The sequence below is a fragment of the Vombatus ursinus genome, unplaced genomic scaffold, assembly GCF_900497805.2.
Source record: "Vombatus ursinus unplaced genomic scaffold, bare-nosed wombat genome assembly UNPS02014817.1, whole genome shotgun sequence".
Lineage (NCBI taxonomy): Eukaryota > Metazoa > Chordata > Mammalia > Diprotodontia > Vombatidae > Vombatus > Vombatus ursinus.
In genome coordinates this window covers 371,344-390,009 of record NW_020954595.1, presented here as the reverse complement: position 1 = coordinate 390,009, position 18,666 = coordinate 371,344, and the positions used below count along the sequence as shown (strand labels likewise).

At 45.1% G+C, this 18,666-nt stretch overlaps 1 protein-coding gene across 1 annotated transcript in view; it reads left to right on the top strand.

The window, feature by feature from the left end:
- SCN10A (sodium voltage-gated channel alpha subunit 10) overlaps positions 1-12,802 on the top strand; it is a 92,817-nt gene extending 80,015 nt beyond the window's left edge. Inside the window, exons 23-28 of the mRNA XM_027835806.1 lie at positions 1,297-1,578; positions 6,138-6,191; positions 7,213-7,354; positions 8,256-8,356; positions 9,746-10,016; positions 11,568-12,802. Of these exons, the coding sequence (XP_027691607.1) occupies positions 1,297-1,578; positions 6,138-6,191; positions 7,213-7,354; positions 8,256-8,356; positions 9,746-10,016; positions 11,568-12,802 (2,085 nt within the window). The remainder of the gene's footprint in view (positions 1-1,296; positions 1,579-6,137; positions 6,192-7,212; positions 7,355-8,255; positions 8,357-9,745; positions 10,017-11,567) is intronic.
- The last annotated feature ends 5,864 nt before the right edge of the window (positions 12,803-18,666 follow it).

The following is an 18,666-nucleotide window of genomic DNA, read 5'->3' as shown; positions in this document are numbered from 1 at the left end:
TCAGCGATGATTGTTACCTGAGCAGGTCCTATGTGCCAAACTTCCAAAGTGGCTGGTTTCTAGCTATTATATACTTTACCGCCTGTGTGTGCATCTGCCCTGCCTCCAAAATTCCGCAACAATTGCCAATAATAAAAGCCATATGTAGCAAGAATAATCAAAATTATAATTATAGGCATTAGAGTGGGATCTACTATTCACAAATAGGCAGGCAGGCATGCATCTGTGTGAAAATGTGTGCTGGAGAGGAATCAGGTAACATGGAGAGAATCCTGCACATGGAGTCAGGATGGACCTGAGTTCAGATTCTCCCCTGTGAATGTGTCGATTGCCAATAACGAAACCCAATGTAATGAGCAGATACTTGTTACCTGTGTCACCATGAGCAAGTCACTTTGCTTTTCTGCCCTTCAGTTTTCTCATTCATAATAATATGTATAGCGGCCACCTCCAGGACTCTGGTGAGGTTTGAATGACAGTGTGTAAGAAAACACTTTTCAAACCTAAAAACACTATAGGAAAAAATGGCAGCTGCAGGGGCTGGTGATGATGGCTGAATCTGTGTCTGCTTTGTTGTTTGGTTACCTGGGAGTCAGAGGGATGCTGGACACCAAATTCCATGTTGTGATTCGTTATATCAAAGAAAGGATCCAGAGTGTGTGTGTGTGTGTGTGTGTGTGTGTGTGTTCAGCATGCCGAGTAAATTGTCTATCCTTGCCTCTTACTAATTACTGACATTTACATGCTTGAAGCTTTGTGAAATGCTTTACATATATTGCCTCATTGGAGTTTCCTGACAATCCCATGAAGTGAGTAATGCACATATTGTAATCCTTTTTTTTATAATTAAGGAAACTGAGGCTCAGAGAGGTTAGTTGATCTGTCCAGCATCATATTGCTGACAAGTGGATTGCAACAGGATTTGAGCCTTGGTCTTCCTGACTCCAGGCATGGTGCTCTATCTACTGCACCACACTGATGGACCTTGGTGTTTCTTGTCCTAGGGCAAGTAGTTTGAATCCATTCCTAACAAATGAAACCCAATCACTTTTCCAAAAACTCTGAGGAAAAACAATTCTGCAACCTCTTTGTGTCCAATCCCAGTGTCTTACCACTTTCAAAGACAGAAAATTATTCTATTGTCCAATCAGTTCGATTTTTCTGTAACTTGTCCATTTTATAAGTAAATATAGTCATTGTTCTCTCTCTCTTTTCCTCTCTCCCCCTTTTCTTACCCCTTTTCCCCTCTCCCTTCCCCTCTCTCTCTCCCTCTTCCCCCCCTTTTTTTATTTTCAGGTGGTTGTAGATGCCCTGGTTGGTGCAATCCCTTCCATCATGAATGTCCTTCTGGTCTGTCTTATCTTCTGGCTCATCTTCAGCATCATGGGAGTGAATCTCTTTTCAGGAAAATTTGGCAAATGCATTAATATCACCCTGGGAGACTTCTCCCCTGTGAATGTGTCGATTGCCAATAACAAGACCCAATGTAATGAGCAGAATAGTTCAGGCCTGTTCTGGGACACTGTGAAAGTCAACTTTAATAATGTGGGAATAGGTTACCTTGCGCTTCTGCAAGTGGTAAGTTCCCTTCTTCTCTCTTGTCATTGGGAGAATAATATGATAGAGGAGATGGCCAAGGAGAAGTCATAGAAATATGGCACTCCAAAGCCAAAGGGCAGTGTGGGTTCGCATAAACTGAATGCCACTGAGCATTCTGCCAGTTCTAGTTTGTTTCTAAGAATGGCAGGAAGAAATGGACATTGTGATAGGAATCCATGCATAGGTAAAGCTCATGCCGTTCATTAGAGTGGATAGCTCAGTCTAACTAGTCTTTATAGATTCTAAGCATAGAAAGCTCTTCTAGGTTAAAGGCATATTATCAATCAGCTTTCACTTAAAGCCTCAGCTCACGAGCCCCCACCAATGCAAACCAGCCAGAGGTTTATTAGTCCACGGCAAAAGACATTTAAAGAAAAAGCAGAGCAGAATAAATGAGAAAGAAAACTTTCACTCCATTCCCTACTACATACAAGGGTGCCCCCCCCACAAATTCCCACTTCTCCGGTTTGAATCTTTTGCTTCTGCTCCCCATGCCACCTTGTTGGCACTGGGTTGCAAGCTATCAAACAGAAAGCATATAATTCTTGCTCAATGGGTCAATACAAAAGATGTTGTTTCCCAGGGTGTGCATCACCCATCTTGCCATGGGAATGCTGAATCCTCAGGAATCTGCTGTATTAATATCCCAGGTCTACAGCTACAACAAAACGATCAAAGGATTAATGGAAATTAAATTAAGTCTAATTAAATGTAATCAGTAAGAGATCAGGCAAAGTACAGGGAAAAGAGCAGCAGCTTTGGAGTCAGAGGACCTCTGTGTGGCCTTGTGCCTCAGTTAATTCATCTTTCCAAGGAGAGGATTGGACTATATGATCTCTAGTCCTGTCTGCTTCTAAATCTGTGATTCTGTGAAACTTTGCTATGTTATCTTTTCCTAGATGCCACAGCCATCAAGCCAATGCCTCCTCCCAGGAACTGTGGCATTATGCCAACAGCTCACATTATTTTATAGCATTTTAAGGTTTATACAGTCTGTCTGGTCTTGGAGTCAGGAAGACTCAAGTCCTGCTGCTGATATACAGGTTGTGGGACCCTGGGCAGGTCATACCCCTTCAGTGACCTAGGCATCTCTCTAGGACAAAAAAGCTGCAGAAGAGGTGGCTATATGCATCATAGGATTATAGACCTGGAGCTCAGAAGGACTGTCAAGGCCCTCTGTTCCAACCCATTCATTTAGCCTCTCTGGTCCTCAGTTTCCTCATCCATACAATGAAGGCATTGGCCTCTAAAGTCTTTTCTAGCTCCAGCTCTATGGTCCTGCTATCCTTCATTTTACAGAGGAGAAAACAGGCCTACAGAGAAATGACTTACCCAAGGTCTCCCATGTAATAAATGGTAGAACTGGGATTTGAACCTATGTCCTTTCACTCCAAGCCCAGCATCTTCTTGATCAACAAAAGGAGTTTCTACACTGATCATTCCCTACAATGGTTAAATCTCAGCACTCTGTGAAGGACAGGAGGCAAATGTCTTTCCATTTTAAAGGGAAGGCTGGGCACAGGTGTTCAGAGAGGTTAGCATTGTTGCACAGCTAGTGAGTGTGGACTCTCCAGATTCTGAGTCCACAGTTCTCTCCACTGCACAAAGCACGTCTTCAGCCCTCCCATCCTGGCACTATCTCAGCCAGCAGATTACACAGCTCCCCCAAACCAGCTATGCCTCATAGGCCTGATTCCATAGCAGCAAGCTCAGGATGCAGATTTCTGTACCTTTCCAGCAGGGCTAGATGGGTTACTCCCCTCACGCACCAGACCACTCCACCCCCTCCAAGAAACGAAACATAACCATTGAACTAGGAATATAGTAGGACAACTTAGCCATGGGATACATGGATTTATTCAGAATAGTATATACAGGTACCTGCAAAATACGGTGGCTGTAACTCCAACAGAAGGCCAGCTTGTATGGATGGCCTTGTGATCTCTACCCCTACACAAAGGATCCCATGAGCACAATCCCCCAGGACTTCTGGGGCCTATTCTAACTCCTCAACATACATGGGGAGCCATGATGGCTATTTATGTCCTGGAGTGGCTGCCATGCCAAGGGTCTGGCCACCAGAATGGCTAATAGCAACCCCTCATGAAAACAGCCTACTGACTCCACCTCCTGCACCAACTTCCAAGGTACCTGACACCTCAAAACTGTGCCTTGAGTCAATCTTCCATTTATACAGTCTCCTATCATAGACTTCATCATATCTTAGCCTTGCCCAGATGATCTGTCTTTTCTGAGAAACCGAAGTAATGTGCCAGGAGCAGAAGGGCCCTGGTCAAGGGATTAAAGTGGACCATCTACCCGAGAGAAAAGCAGAGGTGAGAGAAGCCTGTCAGCTTGATTTCCAGTTAAGAGCTTCTTGCAGACAATAGCTGCCAGCAAATTCTATTGGTGTTAAAGCATTAGAGGCAGACCTCTACTAATTAGGAAAAAAGGGAGCTGAGCAGTCAAGAAGAACCTCACAAGAAAAACTGGGGAAGCCTACAGAAAAAAAAGGTGGGGAGCCCACTAGGAGCAGAACCTCACCGAGGACACCCCATCATCATCACAACGAAGCCCCAGCAATGACAGAGTGACCGTTAGCCACAAGAGCTCCTATTAAGAATGACAAAGAAAGGACGATTATCACGTCTAGCAAGTAGAGATCAAAAGGAAACTTTTCTACTCCCTCTCTAGGAGAAACTTTCCACTGACTGCAGAGAATGGAAAGTGTTGGTGTTTCATCCAGCATCAAGTGACAGCTATGCATAAAGGACAGGTTGGTACAAGTCCAAGATAGCTGCCACACAGCTAGACATCAGAGACCTACAAACTCAATATGAATCAGCAGTATAACACGGCGGCCAAAGGAGCCAAACTAACCTGAGGTTGCATTGAGACAGGAATGATGTCCAGAATAAGAACCAGCATGGCAGAGTGTGGCTAGAGAAATGGGCTTGGAGTCAGAAAGGCTTGGGTTCAAATCCCACCTCTGACACATATTGGCCATTTGACCTTAGGCAGATCATTTAAACTCTTAGTGATCCAAGCAACCCTACAAGACTTGAGTCTTAAAGCAGGTGTTGCTCTGCATTGATGGAGGAAATTTATTTAATGGGAGTTCTCTACTCCAGTGTTTGGACCAATATATTTTCAACAAAAGAGCCAATGGCCTCACTCCTTGGTCAGACTACACATCTGACATATTCCCCTTCATTTGGGCGCCATGTTTTAGGAAAAGTCATTGAAGAAGCCAAGAATGTTTAGTCTGGAAGAGATAAAACTTGGGAAGGATGTGATAACTGTCTCAAGTACCTACATGACTGTCAGGGGAAACTGACTGTTTATGTTGACTTATGCAAATTCAGTTTATAAGGAAAATTTCCCCAAAGTGGAAAGCAGTGCCCAGAATGTTGGCAGTTTTCAAAGGAAGACTGGAGTGCTGCTTTTTGGGGACAGTATAGGAGGGATTCTTTTTCAGATATCAGCCAGCTTGAATGATGAGCCATGCCAAGATTACATCATAGTCTTATTCCGTGATATTCTATGAAGTAAGAATATAGAAGTGTAAAACATCGGCCCCTCCTCTCCATCAAATATATGTCAGATATCAACTGGAATCATTAGATCACAAAGTCAGAACGGAAAGGGACCTCAGAAATCATCTAGTCTGGCCCTCTCATTTTATAGATGACGAAACTGAGGCACATCGAGGTTAATAATAATAATAGCTAACATTTATTTAGTACCTACTATGTTCCAGGCCCTGTGCCACGCACTTTACAGTTATTATCTCATCTGGTCTTCAAGACAACCTTGGGAGGTAGGTGCTATTATTATCCCCATGTAACAAATGAGGAAACTGAAGCAAGTAGAGGATAAGTGACTTCCCCAGGGTCACATAGCTAGATAGTGTCTCAGACTGTATTTAAACTCGGTTCTTCCTGACTCCAAACCCATCAGTCTATCCACTGTATCACTAAGGTCACACAGGCAGTAAATAACAAATCTGCGATTTAAATCATGAATATAGAGCTGAACAGGATCTCAAAGCTCATCTAGTCTAACACCCTTGTTTTACAGAAGAGGAAACTGAGGCTCAAAATTTTCAGTGTCGAATTCAAGGTCACCCAGATACTGTCAGAGGCAGGATTTGAACCCAGATGCCCACATTCCCAAGCCAGCAGTCTTTCCACTATACCACACTTACACAAAGGGCCCTTTGGGTCAGACCCACAGAATGGCTGAATCCACTGATTTGCCCACAGTTTCAGATGTAACTAAATTATCTACATCTCTAGGAACCTTCTCCCCTATCCTACCCAGGCTTCTGGCTCCTGACCATGTTTATGGAAGCCAAAAAGAGCCTTGGAAGCTCCTTCAGTTATATATACGAAAATGTTTAGTTCATGGAGGCATATGAGGTAAGAATTCTCTGCCAAGTGTATGGGGATAAAAGTAATATAAAGTATTTGAAAATGGGGTTTCAGGCACATGCTGCTGCCCAACTCTGAAATCTGCCATCTGCCCTTTATTTCCAGGCAACATTTAAAGGGTGGATGGACATCATGTACGCTGCTGTGGATTCCCGGAAGGTGGGTCGGTGACCTTGGAGCAGAATCCTTGGGGCCTCATGTCTTCATGTTATTTTTCTCAGTCTGCAGCAACATCATAATTCCCCTGTCTAATAGTTGAAGGCGAAAGCAGTGACCACATGCTAGAAATTATGGTGAATCAGGAGATTTCTCCCTTTAATGAGGCTTAGGTGACAGGAATTGTCCCCCAACCCCTGGTGCTCCCTCTGTCCTTTGGCCTCCTCTTGGCACCCCTCTCCATTCCCAAATGGGAGAAAGGCATTTGATGAGAGGTTAGAGACTGACTGTGGGAGGTCCTCCCAGGGCAGTTGTGGGCCTGGAAAAGAGATTAGAGAGAGCAGTTCTTAACTTGATGTAATGAAATTAATGGTAACCTTTCAGGCAATCAATCACCTCCCGTGCATCTATATGACATAATCATTCTCCCTAAGATGTGAAAAACTGACCATGTCTCTCCTCTCGCTCCAAGATAATTTGCATTTTAAGACAGAGACCTAGATAAGTCATGCCTTAGCAAAGGAATGAATCTTTAAAGGGGGTAATTTCAGGCCCAATATCAGGACAGTGGGGCAAGATGTTTGGAGAAAGGACCTTCTTGGCACCCCTTACCTACTCCTCCTGTGAGTTTGGTTCATTGAGCAGCGAGATCTGAAAGCATCTTTTAACTTTGTTGACTGAAGCAGAAAAGAAAGGAACACTCTTCAGTGTCCTCATAGACGCAGGGTCTCCCAAGAATCCTATCAATGGCCACCAGTCAAGATTCTGCTCAGGTCTCCTCTCTCAGTCATCATAGCCTCTCATTTGTGCTTTGTTACTTTTCAATCCAAACTTTTCATGACCTTTTCTCATTGACTGCCATGAGCTTCCATTCCAGGCCCATCTTTGGGGCCAGGGCAAACCTGAGCCCTTGGGCAGCCAGCCCTTGGAGGATGCCTCTGGGTCCATGTCTATTCAGTTTGTCTTTGTCCACACAAGCCTGTAACCCCACTCCTGATGCTTCCTCTGCTCTGTTTGACGGTAGCAAGAGGAGCAGCCTCTGTGGGAGGCCAACGTGTACATGTACCTGTATTTTGTCATCTTCATCATCTTTGGGGGCTTCTTCACACTGAACCTCTTCGTTGGAGTCATAATCGACAATTTCAATCAACAAAAGAAAAAGATAAGTGTCTCTTTTAAGTTTTAAGTTAAGTCCCCTTGAATCTCTCGGGGAGCTCTTCTGTGCTCTCGGTCTGTGGTTTTCTGAGTCTCTAGCTGTGGCCCTTCTAGATTGGTGCAAGAGTCCTGTTTCCAACAGTTAACAAGCAGTGCAAACTAAGTGCCAGGCACTGTGCTAACTGCAGGAGACATAAGACAGTCTTTGTGCTCACGGGGCTCACATGCTAATGGAATTCCTTCTCTCTGACCAGGTGGTGGCAGCCTTGGGGTAGAGGTGGCCAGGAAAGGACCTTTTGGACTCTTGTTTCTCTTCTACCCAGGGATTCACTCATTCACTCAAGAAAACAGTTATTAAGTATCTATTGTGTGTACCAAGTAGTGGAGGAGATAAAAGTTTAGCCTAAGACATGGTCTCTGCCCTCATGGAGCTAACAGTCTAGGATGAGGATTGAACACAAATATGTGTTGCTGGGAACAGCCTAGTTGAAAGGCAGGTGCAGCTGCCTGAGGCTCTCTTGTATATGACTACATAAAGAGTGTCCTTACCTGCCTTTGCAGCTGGCTACAGGTTTGCCTCTAACAAGGTCTGGCCCCTGGCTGTCTGTGATGAGTCTTTTGAAAAAAGAGTTTGAATTTACAGATGGACTTATTAGCCTTATGGTCCTAGAGATGGAGCTAATGATGAGATTAGGGGTTTGTGTCATTGGGTGAGGAGAATGGAGTTGAATATGGTCACTGTCCAAAAGAATGACTTTCTATGGGAGCCCAGAGCCTAGATTAAGAGCTGTCTTAGACCCTTTCCAATTCTAAGTTCCTTGAGTCTGTGAAATTTGAGGGAGCCGTCCTTGTGTGAGCTGGCCAGTCTTGCTTTTCCTCTTTGCTAATGGTAATATTAATTCCTATACTTAGGTGGTCAAGATATATTCATGACTGAAGAACAGAAGAAATATTATAATGCCATGAAAAAACTAGGATCCAAGAAGCCTCAAAAACCAATCCCAAGACCTCTGGTAAGTCCCAAAATTTCTTATGGTCTTATATATTTTTTTGTAAATTTAATCACCATCTACAGGGAGGCAGGATGGCACAGTGCCTAGAAGATCAGTCTTGGAGCCAAGAAGACCTGGGTTCAAATCCCACCTCTGATACCTACTGGTTTTGTGACCCTGGTCAAGTCACAGCCTCTCAATGCCCCCAGTGAACTCCCTAAGAATCTAAATTACAGAACTGTTCCTGGTTTGCTTGGCTGAAGGAAATTTTCATATTAGGATGCAATCATGGGTCCATGGGCCAAAGAAAGCAACTCTATAGGAAACCACTGACAGCAGCAAAACTGAACAAAGGAAGTAAAAAAGAAAATCCCACAGGGCTCCATGAACTCCAGAGTATTCCCAGTTGTTGAAGAAAGAACTAGATCATCAGTAACAATGGCCGCTAAGTTCCTTCTCAGTGGCCTTTCCAATCTCTTCTTCTGTTGCCAATCTTGCTGCTGTCATAATTGTTTAATATAGTCCTTGTCATAAGACCATAGGATAATAAACAAAAAGTTGGAAGGAAACTCAGAGGTCATCTAATCCAGCCCCCTCCTTTTAGAAGTCTGGAAAAGGAGGTCTCACAAGGTAAAATGACTTGCCTAAGGTCACACTGTAAGTATCAGATCCAGGATTCAAACCCCAACCCAATGACTCCAAAACCAGCATCATTTCCACTGCACCAATTTCTAATCCCCATGGATTAGAAAGGTGAGAGACCAAAGGCCAGAAGAACAGTTAGGAGTCCAGGGCAATAACCCAGGTAAGAGACAATAAAGGACTAAATTAGGTAGTGATAAAGGGAATGGAAAGATTCTGTGATGGAAGAATCAGAGCAACTTGGGGGCAGATTGGCTATGGAAGGTGAGGGAGGGAGAGGGGGGAAGTCAAAAGTAAAATTAACTAAAGAACCTCTACCCAGACCCATGTCCAAGGGAGGATAACCACAGCTTTGCTCCAGGGCATAGAGAATACTTCTCTTTAGCAGATACAACTGAGTGTAGGACCGAGTTAACTAAACTAATCTATTAAATAGGAAACTATCAGATGGTGGATCTCCTCTGTGATAGGAGATGCCTCATGTCCTGAGGTTCAAGGTCTTTCCTTCTGTCCCCATTCCTATTCCTCCCAGCCCCCTCCACAAACATACACACACACACACACACACACACACACACACACACACACTCACAATATGTCTTACTCTAAAAGCATTTTGGGATGCTTGTCCTAGGCACCAGAATTTCTAGTTATGTCCTCACTCCCACCCTACCATGCTATGTCCCATTTCCAAATCTCATTAACACATACTACGTACTTAATAAATGCTTATTGACTGGCCAACATGACCCCTTCTCCTTTTCCCAGAACAAATACCAAGGCTTCATGTTTGATATTGTAACCAAACAAGCCTTCGACGTGGCCATCATGGTCCTCATCTGCCTTAATATGATCACCATGATGGTAGAGACAGATAACCAGAGTGAGGAGAAGACCAGAATCCTCAACCGGATCAACCAGTTCTTCGTTGCCACCTTCACAGCAGAGTGTGTCCTGAAGGTGTTTGCCCTGAGACATTACTATTTCATCAACGGGTGGAACATCTTTGATTTAATTGTTGTGATCCTCTCAGTTGCCAGTAAGTGATCATGTGGAGGAAGGGGGTGCCCTGGGCTCCTAGTCTGGGTGTAGTTAGCAGCTGGGCTGCTTAAGAAACTGATGAGGGAGTCACAAAGTGATGCTTCTTTGAACTTCAACATTCACTCGAGAAGCCACATGGCTCTCCTCAAGGTCCCTCACACATGTCTTTACCATCGCAGTCTTCTTGATGACATAGCTAATATAGGGCCATCTTGGATGGAACAAGTGCTTTGGAGTTGGATATAGCAAATTGTGTGGCATGAGAGTGGTTAGACAGTGAGCTTCAGAGTCAGGAAGTCCTGGGTTCAAGTCTCCTCTCTGACATATATCAGCTGTGTGATCTTGGGCAAGTGACTTCACCTTTCAATGTCCCAGGCAGCTCTCTGAAACTCCACATTACAGAGCACTTATCCATCTACATTGGTAGAGGGATCTCCCTCACTGAAAAATCCCTCTACCAATGAATTCACAAGTCTGGTCCCTCCCTCCTTTAAAATTAAAAAAAAAAAAGACTGTTCTACATAGTCCCAAGAATTTCTCCTGATAAGTAATGCTCTCTTGACACCGTGCATTATGGGAAGTGAACTCCTATGGGCATGCCAGCTGTACTTCATTTAAAGCACAATAGAGAGAAAAACCAGCCTGTGTAGACATTAGTTATGTTTGCAGCTGTCCCTCCCAGATGGAATCCAAGAAACCAGGGGCCGTGTCTCAGTCTCTCTGGCGTGTTTTTCTGGAGACAGTCAAAAAAATTCTGTATTTATTGCCATAATCACTGGCTTTGTTCTAGAGATATATTTCTGTTGTAAGGAAAACTGGGACCTGGCTTGTTCAGATGTTCAGTTATATAAAAATCTCCCCCAGTTCAAGTTCAGATTTTAACCATGACCACAAAAAGTCAAAATTCCTTGTTTTTCCTCTCCAGAATTTCACCTGGTGGGGTTGGGGCAGGGAGGAGAAAGAGGGAGAGGAGAAAAATACTAGGACATATTTCATGCTTCCCTCTCTGGCTTCATTTCTCCAGTCTCCCCTAACTTCCATTAGAAGAATCCCCAAATGGATTCTCTTCTCCGCCCCCAGTCATTTTCAAGAAAAAAAGAGCTTCTAGAGCATTGGACAATGGTGGCTAAGCAAATTCTCCAAGAACTTACATCCGAGTTCACTATGACACCCTTTGGCATTGATGTCTTTCTAAGTCGTAGATAGATGTATCTAGTAGAATTCAATAAGCCACTCAGTTAATAATCGTTTATCTAGCATCCACCATGTACAGGGCCCTGTACCAGAGAGAAGGAAGGAAAGAAGAAAAGAAGGAAGGAAGGAGGGAGGGAGGGAAGGAGGGAAGGAAAAAAAGAAGGAAGGAAGAAGGGAGGGAGGAAGGGAAGAAGAGAAGGAGTAAGTAGGAGAGAAGGGGAGGAGGGAAGGAAGGGAGGAAAGAAGGATAATAGTCCAGGAACTGACCGAGTGATGGCAGTTGATGTTGTCTTTGTTCTGATTTGGATCCTGGAATTCTAAAGATTGAAAATCCCCCTCCCTGCTTCCTTTAAAGGCTTGGTGTTTTCAGGCATCATGAAGTCGCTTGAAAGCTATTTTTCGCCCACGCTCTTCAGAGTCATCCGCCTGGCCCGCATCGGCCGCATCCTCCGGCTGATCCGCGCAGCCAAGGGGATCCGCACGCTGCTCTTTGCCCTCATGATGTCCCTCCCTGCCCTCTTCAACATCGGCCTGCTGCTCTTCCTGGTCATGTTCATCTACTCCATCTTTGGCATGGCCAACTTCGCCTACGTGAGGTGGGAGGCCGGGATCGACGACATGTTCAACTTCCAGACGTTCGCCAACAGCATGCTCTGCCTCTTCCAGATCACCACGTCCGCTGGCTGGGACGGGCTACTCAGCCCCATCCTCAACACCGGGCCCCCGTACTGTGAGCCAGATTTAGAAAACTCCAGTAAGTCCAAAGGAAACTGTGGAAACCCCACGATAGGGATAGCCTTCTTTGTCAGTTATATCATCATCTCCTTCCTCATCGTCATCAACATGTACATCGCCGTCATCCTTGAGAACTTCAACGTGGCCACAGAAGAGAGCACAGAGCCACTGAGCGAGGATGATTTTGACATGTTCTACGAGACCTGGGAGAAGTTTGACCCGGAGGCCACTCAGTTCATTACATTTTCAGCCCTTTCAGATTTTGCAGATGCTCTGACAGGACCTCTGCGCATTCCAAAACCCAACCAGAATATACTCATCCAGATGGACCTGCCTTTGGTCACAGGGGACAAGATTCACTGTTTAGACATCTTGTTTACCTTTACCAAGAGAGTGCTGGGAGAATCTGGAGAGATGGACACACTCAAGGCCCAAATGGAGGAAAAGTTCATGGCTGCTAATCCTTCTAAAGACTCCTATGAACCAATTGCAACTACTCTGAGATCAAAACAGGAAAATCTGTCTGCCGCCATCATACAAAGGGCCTACAGAAATTATCTCATGCACCACTCCCTACGACAGGTCACCACTGCATGTCCAAATGAGGCCGGTGAACGTCTATGTGAGCGGGCCACTGAAGATGAAGGCTTGATTGAATTCATGATGAAGGAAGACAGTGAACTTCCAGACAAGTCAGAAACTGCATCGACCATGTCTTTCCCCCCATCTTATGACAGTGTCACCAGAGGGCTCAGTGAGGAGGGCCGGCTGGATATGCCCAACACTGGCCTAAAGGAGGAAGATGCTAGCTATGACCTGCTGTCTCAGGACTCGGACAAGGCATCATCGATGTAGAACTCCACACAGGACTGAAATCTGATCAGCAGAAACTCATATACAATTCTGGATGCATCCTTAGCTTTTTTCTGACCACAGATAGCCCCCCAGGCTCAGCCTGCCTCTCATAAATGCATGCCAAAGGCCTGTGGGGAGGGGGGTCTGGGAAAGAGCATGTGAATATCTCAGGGCCACCCATCCCTACTGGGCGAGAAACAACCGGTCTGCCAGGAGAGGACCAGGAGCACCAACTTCATTTACAAAGAAAACAAGGGCACTGCTGTTTTCATCTTCTTTTCTTTTCTTTTTTTTTATAACTGAAACTGGATTTCTCACAGTCCTGGGGAGGAGGGAGGGAGAGAATTCAGACCTATAACTCTATTATTTTTCCATTTGACCTGCCTGCCCCAAAACTCAATATCCATCATGGGCAGGGTGGGATACAGGACTGCTTACCTCTGTAAAGAATAAAAAAGAAGAAGAAGAGAGAACTTTATTCCTCTAACCTTGTCACTGAGACCACCAAGAGTTTCCTCCTCTCTCCTCTGTTCTTTCTCTGATAGGGAGATAAGAGGAGCAGGGACTCCCATGGGGAAAACTCTCAGGATTGGAACAATTACCAGCATGTTGGAGCACAGAGCCGGGCCAGTGAGCATTGCCTGTGGGGATCAGGGACCTTAGTTAGAACTTTGCATGGCTGCATGCTAGAGATCCAGTGTCACCCCCTCTGGCCCCATGTACCACCCACTGGAGATGCTGTAAAAGGACGTGGGTACAACTATTAAAGTGGATGTTTTTAAAGGGAGATTTACTGTCACAACCAACATCCTATTTAAGAGCATAATTTTTTTAATGAAATGATGTTGCCATTTATCATTAACACCCCCCCTTCCCTTCCTCTGCCATTAATATTTTACAAGTAAATTAGTTGCAGTCATTACTGCTAATCACTCTTGAGGTAGGTGATGACAGGGACCATGGGAACATAGGTCTGCTGCTCTAACCCTCTGGACATTTCTGACATCAAGCTGTAATGTGTCTCTCTGCAGCTAGAGCTGGAAGAAAACTTAGATCCCCTCTAATCCCAGCCTCTCCGTTTTTATATGAGGAAACTCAGCATCAAGGAGATTAAGGAATTTGCCCAAGGTCACACATCGAGGAAGCGTGGGAGGAGCTGAATCAGGCACGAGGGTCCTGGGCTTGTCACTCCTTCCCTACCCCAGCCTCAATTCTCACATGTAAAATGAGAGGTTTGCAAGGCTTCTTCTAGCAAAAAGGTAAATTGAGGCTGGGTATCCGAATAACCATTTTAATAAGCGGAGCTGTCCAAAAGTGGGATGGGATGGCTGCTTCCAAAGGTGGGGCAGGGCCCATTCAAATAGATGCTGGATAATAATAACAATCACTAACATTATTTATAGAGGGCTGTCTGAGGCAGCATTCCACTTGGGGTCAGGAAGACCTGGGTTCAAGTCCTACTTCTGGCACATACTGATTGTGTGACCCTGAGCAAGTCACTTAACTCATCAGTGCCCTGAACAATTCTCTAAGACTCTAAGTTATGGATGAGTTGTTGATGTACATTAGTGGAAGGAGTCTCCATATCAGGAATTCCCAACATAGGTCAAGTGGAACCTAAAAACAAAAAAGGTACATGGCTCTGTGTAGGTACCAGAGAGACAAAGGCAAAAATAATAACAAAAAACTAGAGGCTACCTTCAAGGAATTTCTGTTCCACCCATGCCATCCATTAAGTACCAGTGGCCCCTGGCTCTTCCCTGAACCTGGGCTGTGGACCACAAGGAGTCAGAGCCAGGGACATTGGCTCAGAGTCTTGGGAAAGCCCTCAGCCCTCTGTAGTCATCAACCAATGAGCAGAGAGTCATGGAAAGTCAGACATGAAAAGGACTTAGAAACTGACTTTTGGTGTTAGTCTCACTCTCAGCCCCCTGGAGGGCAGAGGGCGAAGGGAGGCGAGGTCACCTTGGACACTAATGAGGCAATTGTAGGATGTTGAGTGTAGTGGCAAGAAGAGGGAAGCAACTCCAGGTCCCCCTATACCTCTGAGTGTGCCAGTCTGATCTGGCATAGAGTTCTCCAGTGGACACCACTTCTTCAGCTCACCCCCATATTCAGAACCCAACATTCCCAGTGTGCACAGATAACTCCCAACACCCCTTCCTTCCCTCTTGTTCATTCATTATGACCATTGTATTTTCCTTCTTTCCTCCGTTTCCCTGAAAAGGAGGAAGCAGGTGGGCAGAGGTGGGAGTTCAGGGGAGGGAACCGAAATTGGGACCACAGCCAGCACTGGTAGAGGCCATTATCTTTTAATCAACCATTAATAGTAATAACAAGAAAACATAGCATGGCAGCATAGATAGAGAAAATTATAACAACAACAGCAATAATAATAACTAATATTGACTAGTATTCCTCCCTCTGAAGTCACAGGACCAGTTCCTGTCCTTATCTGTCTACAGATTGTTTTCTCCCAATAAGATACAATCCCCTTGAAGGCAAGGGCCATTTCATGTTCCCAAAGTATTCATAATTATAATAAAAGTAATCCCTCAGATTTGCACACTTTGCAAAGGGCCATCTCATCCATGATCCCTGTCACGGACCACTCAGACCCACTTATAGGGAGTCAAGCATGCTTTCAGCACTGACTTCCCATGTTTGCTGAACTCTGAGGCTGTCTGCCTTGCAATCATCCCCCACATCCTCAACCCTGCTGCCCTGTTCCTCCTGGCTTGCTCTGGATTCTACTCCAAGAGGTTTCCGCTGCTTAACTCCATATCCACCCTGAACTGCCATGCCCCCCCAACCTCAGACATCCAGGAGGGCTCTACCCGGTCTTCTCTGACACCACTAGTATCAAGGGTATGTCTTGGTGCTTTCTAAATAATAGAGGGGAAGCGAGTAGTGGTAGACAATGGTAAGGTCTCAGCATAGGTATTTGCCTTTGGAGGGCATTCCCAACCCCTAGGAATCTTACTCAATCATGGTGATGGTCCTGGAAGTTAAGGACAAGTCAAATGTTATTACCCCCAGCTTTCAGGTGAAACAACTGAGGCTCTAAGAAAAGGACTTTTAATCTTTTCTGCAAGTCTTGGACCCCTTTGGCAGAGGTGAAGCCTATGCATACCTTTTCAGAGTCATCCTTTTTATTAATTGTATGCCATGATCGCAAAGGAAGCTACAGTTATCAAAAGAAAAAAAATTAAGTTCGTGGACCCCACATTAACAATTCCTGCTCTATGGGGCAGCTAGGTGGCACAGTGGATAGAGCACCGGCCCTGGAGTCAGGAGGACCTGAGTTCAAATCCAGCCTCAGACACATAACACTCACTAGCTGAGTGACCCTGGGCAAGTCACTTACCCCCAATTGACCTCAACAAAAAAAAAAAAAATCCCTGCTCTAAGCAGTTGAAGTGGCTTTCCCAGGGTCACACAGCTAGTAAGTTCTATTCTGTCTGAGCCAAAATGGAACCCAGGTCTTTGATTTCCCAATTCAGTGCTCTTTCTATAACACCACATGCCATTGAGTAAGTTATAAAACTGTTCCATATCCTTATAAAGCTTTCCTCAAAGAGAAGGATGTCTAAGCAGAGCTGGAACCAGGGGTAGTTCCTAGGGCACAATATTCATGGAGGAGCAAGGGGGAGTGCTTTTTAAAGATGATTTTTTGTAAATGCATATGTTTTTAAGACCAGAGCTCTGTGACTTGCAGCTCGCTGAGCTGTTCTCCTTCAGCTTGTATTGTCATTTTGAGGGCTAGCAGCCTTCCATGCACAATCACACTCAGAGATGATAATTTCCAGGCTTGGTTTGGGGTATGAAAATGCCTTGTTCCTGCTCTTCGTCTAAGAATACCATGTTCTGTCCCTTTAATTTTTTTATTTTGCTTTTCTCTGCCCTTTTTATAGTGTGAGGGTGAAGGGGCAGCTTGGTAAAGACTTCCCAGATTCTGTTTCACAGTCCATAGCCATGCTTCAGAAAGACAGGAGATTGAACATGAGCCTTGGGCCATGCCTCCACCAGGGGAGAAAAGAAAACCCAAGAGGCAGCATGGAGGTGGAGTCATGAGACCTGGGCCCCAGCTTCATCTCTGCCACTCACTTGCTGTGTGACTTCAGACAACTCCCTCACCCTCTCTGGACCTTATCTTCCTTAGCTGTAAAATGAGGGGGATGGTGCAAATGATCTCTCCTCCCTGACCAAATGTAGCTGGGGGATTTTTTTAGATCAGAGCAGAATCTGCTTTAAAACAAAAACAAAACTAAAACCTTCTAGTCTATTAAACCAGCGTCTCCTGTAGTAGGGAGGAAAGTTTCCCAGCCAGAGTCATGAAACACAGATCAATCTACTGCATATTTATATAGCCCATATCATTGTGAAGATGTGAATTATGAACAAGGGGACCCAAATGATATAACAGGCAGTCCCCTGTTATACATCTTCTTGTAAATCTTTTATTGATGGTGTTAGATCCAGGGATGCCAGGCAAGGGAGCTTGTATTTTGTTCTAGGGTGAAGAGAGTCACTGAAATCTGAAAGGCAGGATACGAAGGCAGAATGCTCCAGATCTGAGGAAATGAGTGAATAATAATAACAATAATAACCAGAGTGTTTTCATAGCCCTTAAAGGTTTGTAAAGCACTTCACAGGAGGCATCCTCTCTCACCCACGTTCTTAGCCTGTGGATCTAACCTGCTGCTGACTTTTGTTGATTTTACCTTGATAATATTGCTTGTATCCACCCTCTTCTCCCCTCTGCCACTGCCACCAGCCTGGGCTATTGGGAAGCCTCTCCCTCTCACACCGGGATCGCTCACAAGCTAGCAGGTTGTTCTGCCTGCCTCAAGTCTCTCCCCAACTGTCAAAGTGATCTTCCCAAACCACAGATCTGATGGTGTCACCACCATCACCATCAACACCCCCCTTTAATAAACCCCTGTGGCTCCCTGTTGCCTCCAGGATCAGATAGAAAATCTTATGTTTAGTGTTTAAAGTTTGATGAGTGTTCAAAGCCCTTCATAACCTGCACCTCCCCCTTTCAGCCTTCTTACAGCTAATGCCTCAGCCTCCACCACATACTCTACCAGCACTGGCCTCCTGGGTGTTCCTCAAACAAGGCTTTCCATCTCAGGACTCCAAGCATGTTCTCTGGTAGTCCCCTCTGTCTGGAATGCCTTCTCTCCTCATCTTCCACCTCCCGGCTTTCCTGGCTTCCTTTGAGTCCCAGCTAAAATTCCACCTTCTGTTGGAAGCCTTCCTGCTCTGCCTTAATTAGAGTGCCTTCCCTCTGCCGATCGTCTCCGGTCTAGCCTGTCTATTGCTTGATTGCGATCACACATCGGGGTTTGCAGCTTGTCTCCCTCATTAGAGTATGAGCTCCTTGAGACCAAGGATGCCTTCTGCCCTTGCTTATATCCCCAGAGGTTAGCACAGCACCTGGTACATAGGAGGTGCCTAATAAATGTTTATTGACTGACTGACACATCCTGGCTGTGTGACCCTGGGAAAGTCATTTAACCTTCTAGAGCTCCAGGCATTTCTCTAAGACCAGAGGTTGCGGAAGAGGAGCTGACCTGTATTTGTAGAAGGGAGTTTCCTCACCTGGGTGTTCCCTATACCGATGAAATCCCAGTCCCAGTCGTCCCTGTGTAGATATTGTTTCACCCCACTCCCACTCCCCAAATGTAAATTGCAAAGAAGGAGCAGACCTGCTTTGGGAGAGGAAATTCCTCACCAAGATTTCCCTATTCAGATGAAATCACAGATCTAGTTTAAAAATATGCCCCAATCTCAATGCTGAGCATATTTCTTTCTGTGCTTCTGTAGGATGAGGATGCCATTAGCGCCCTCAAAATCCA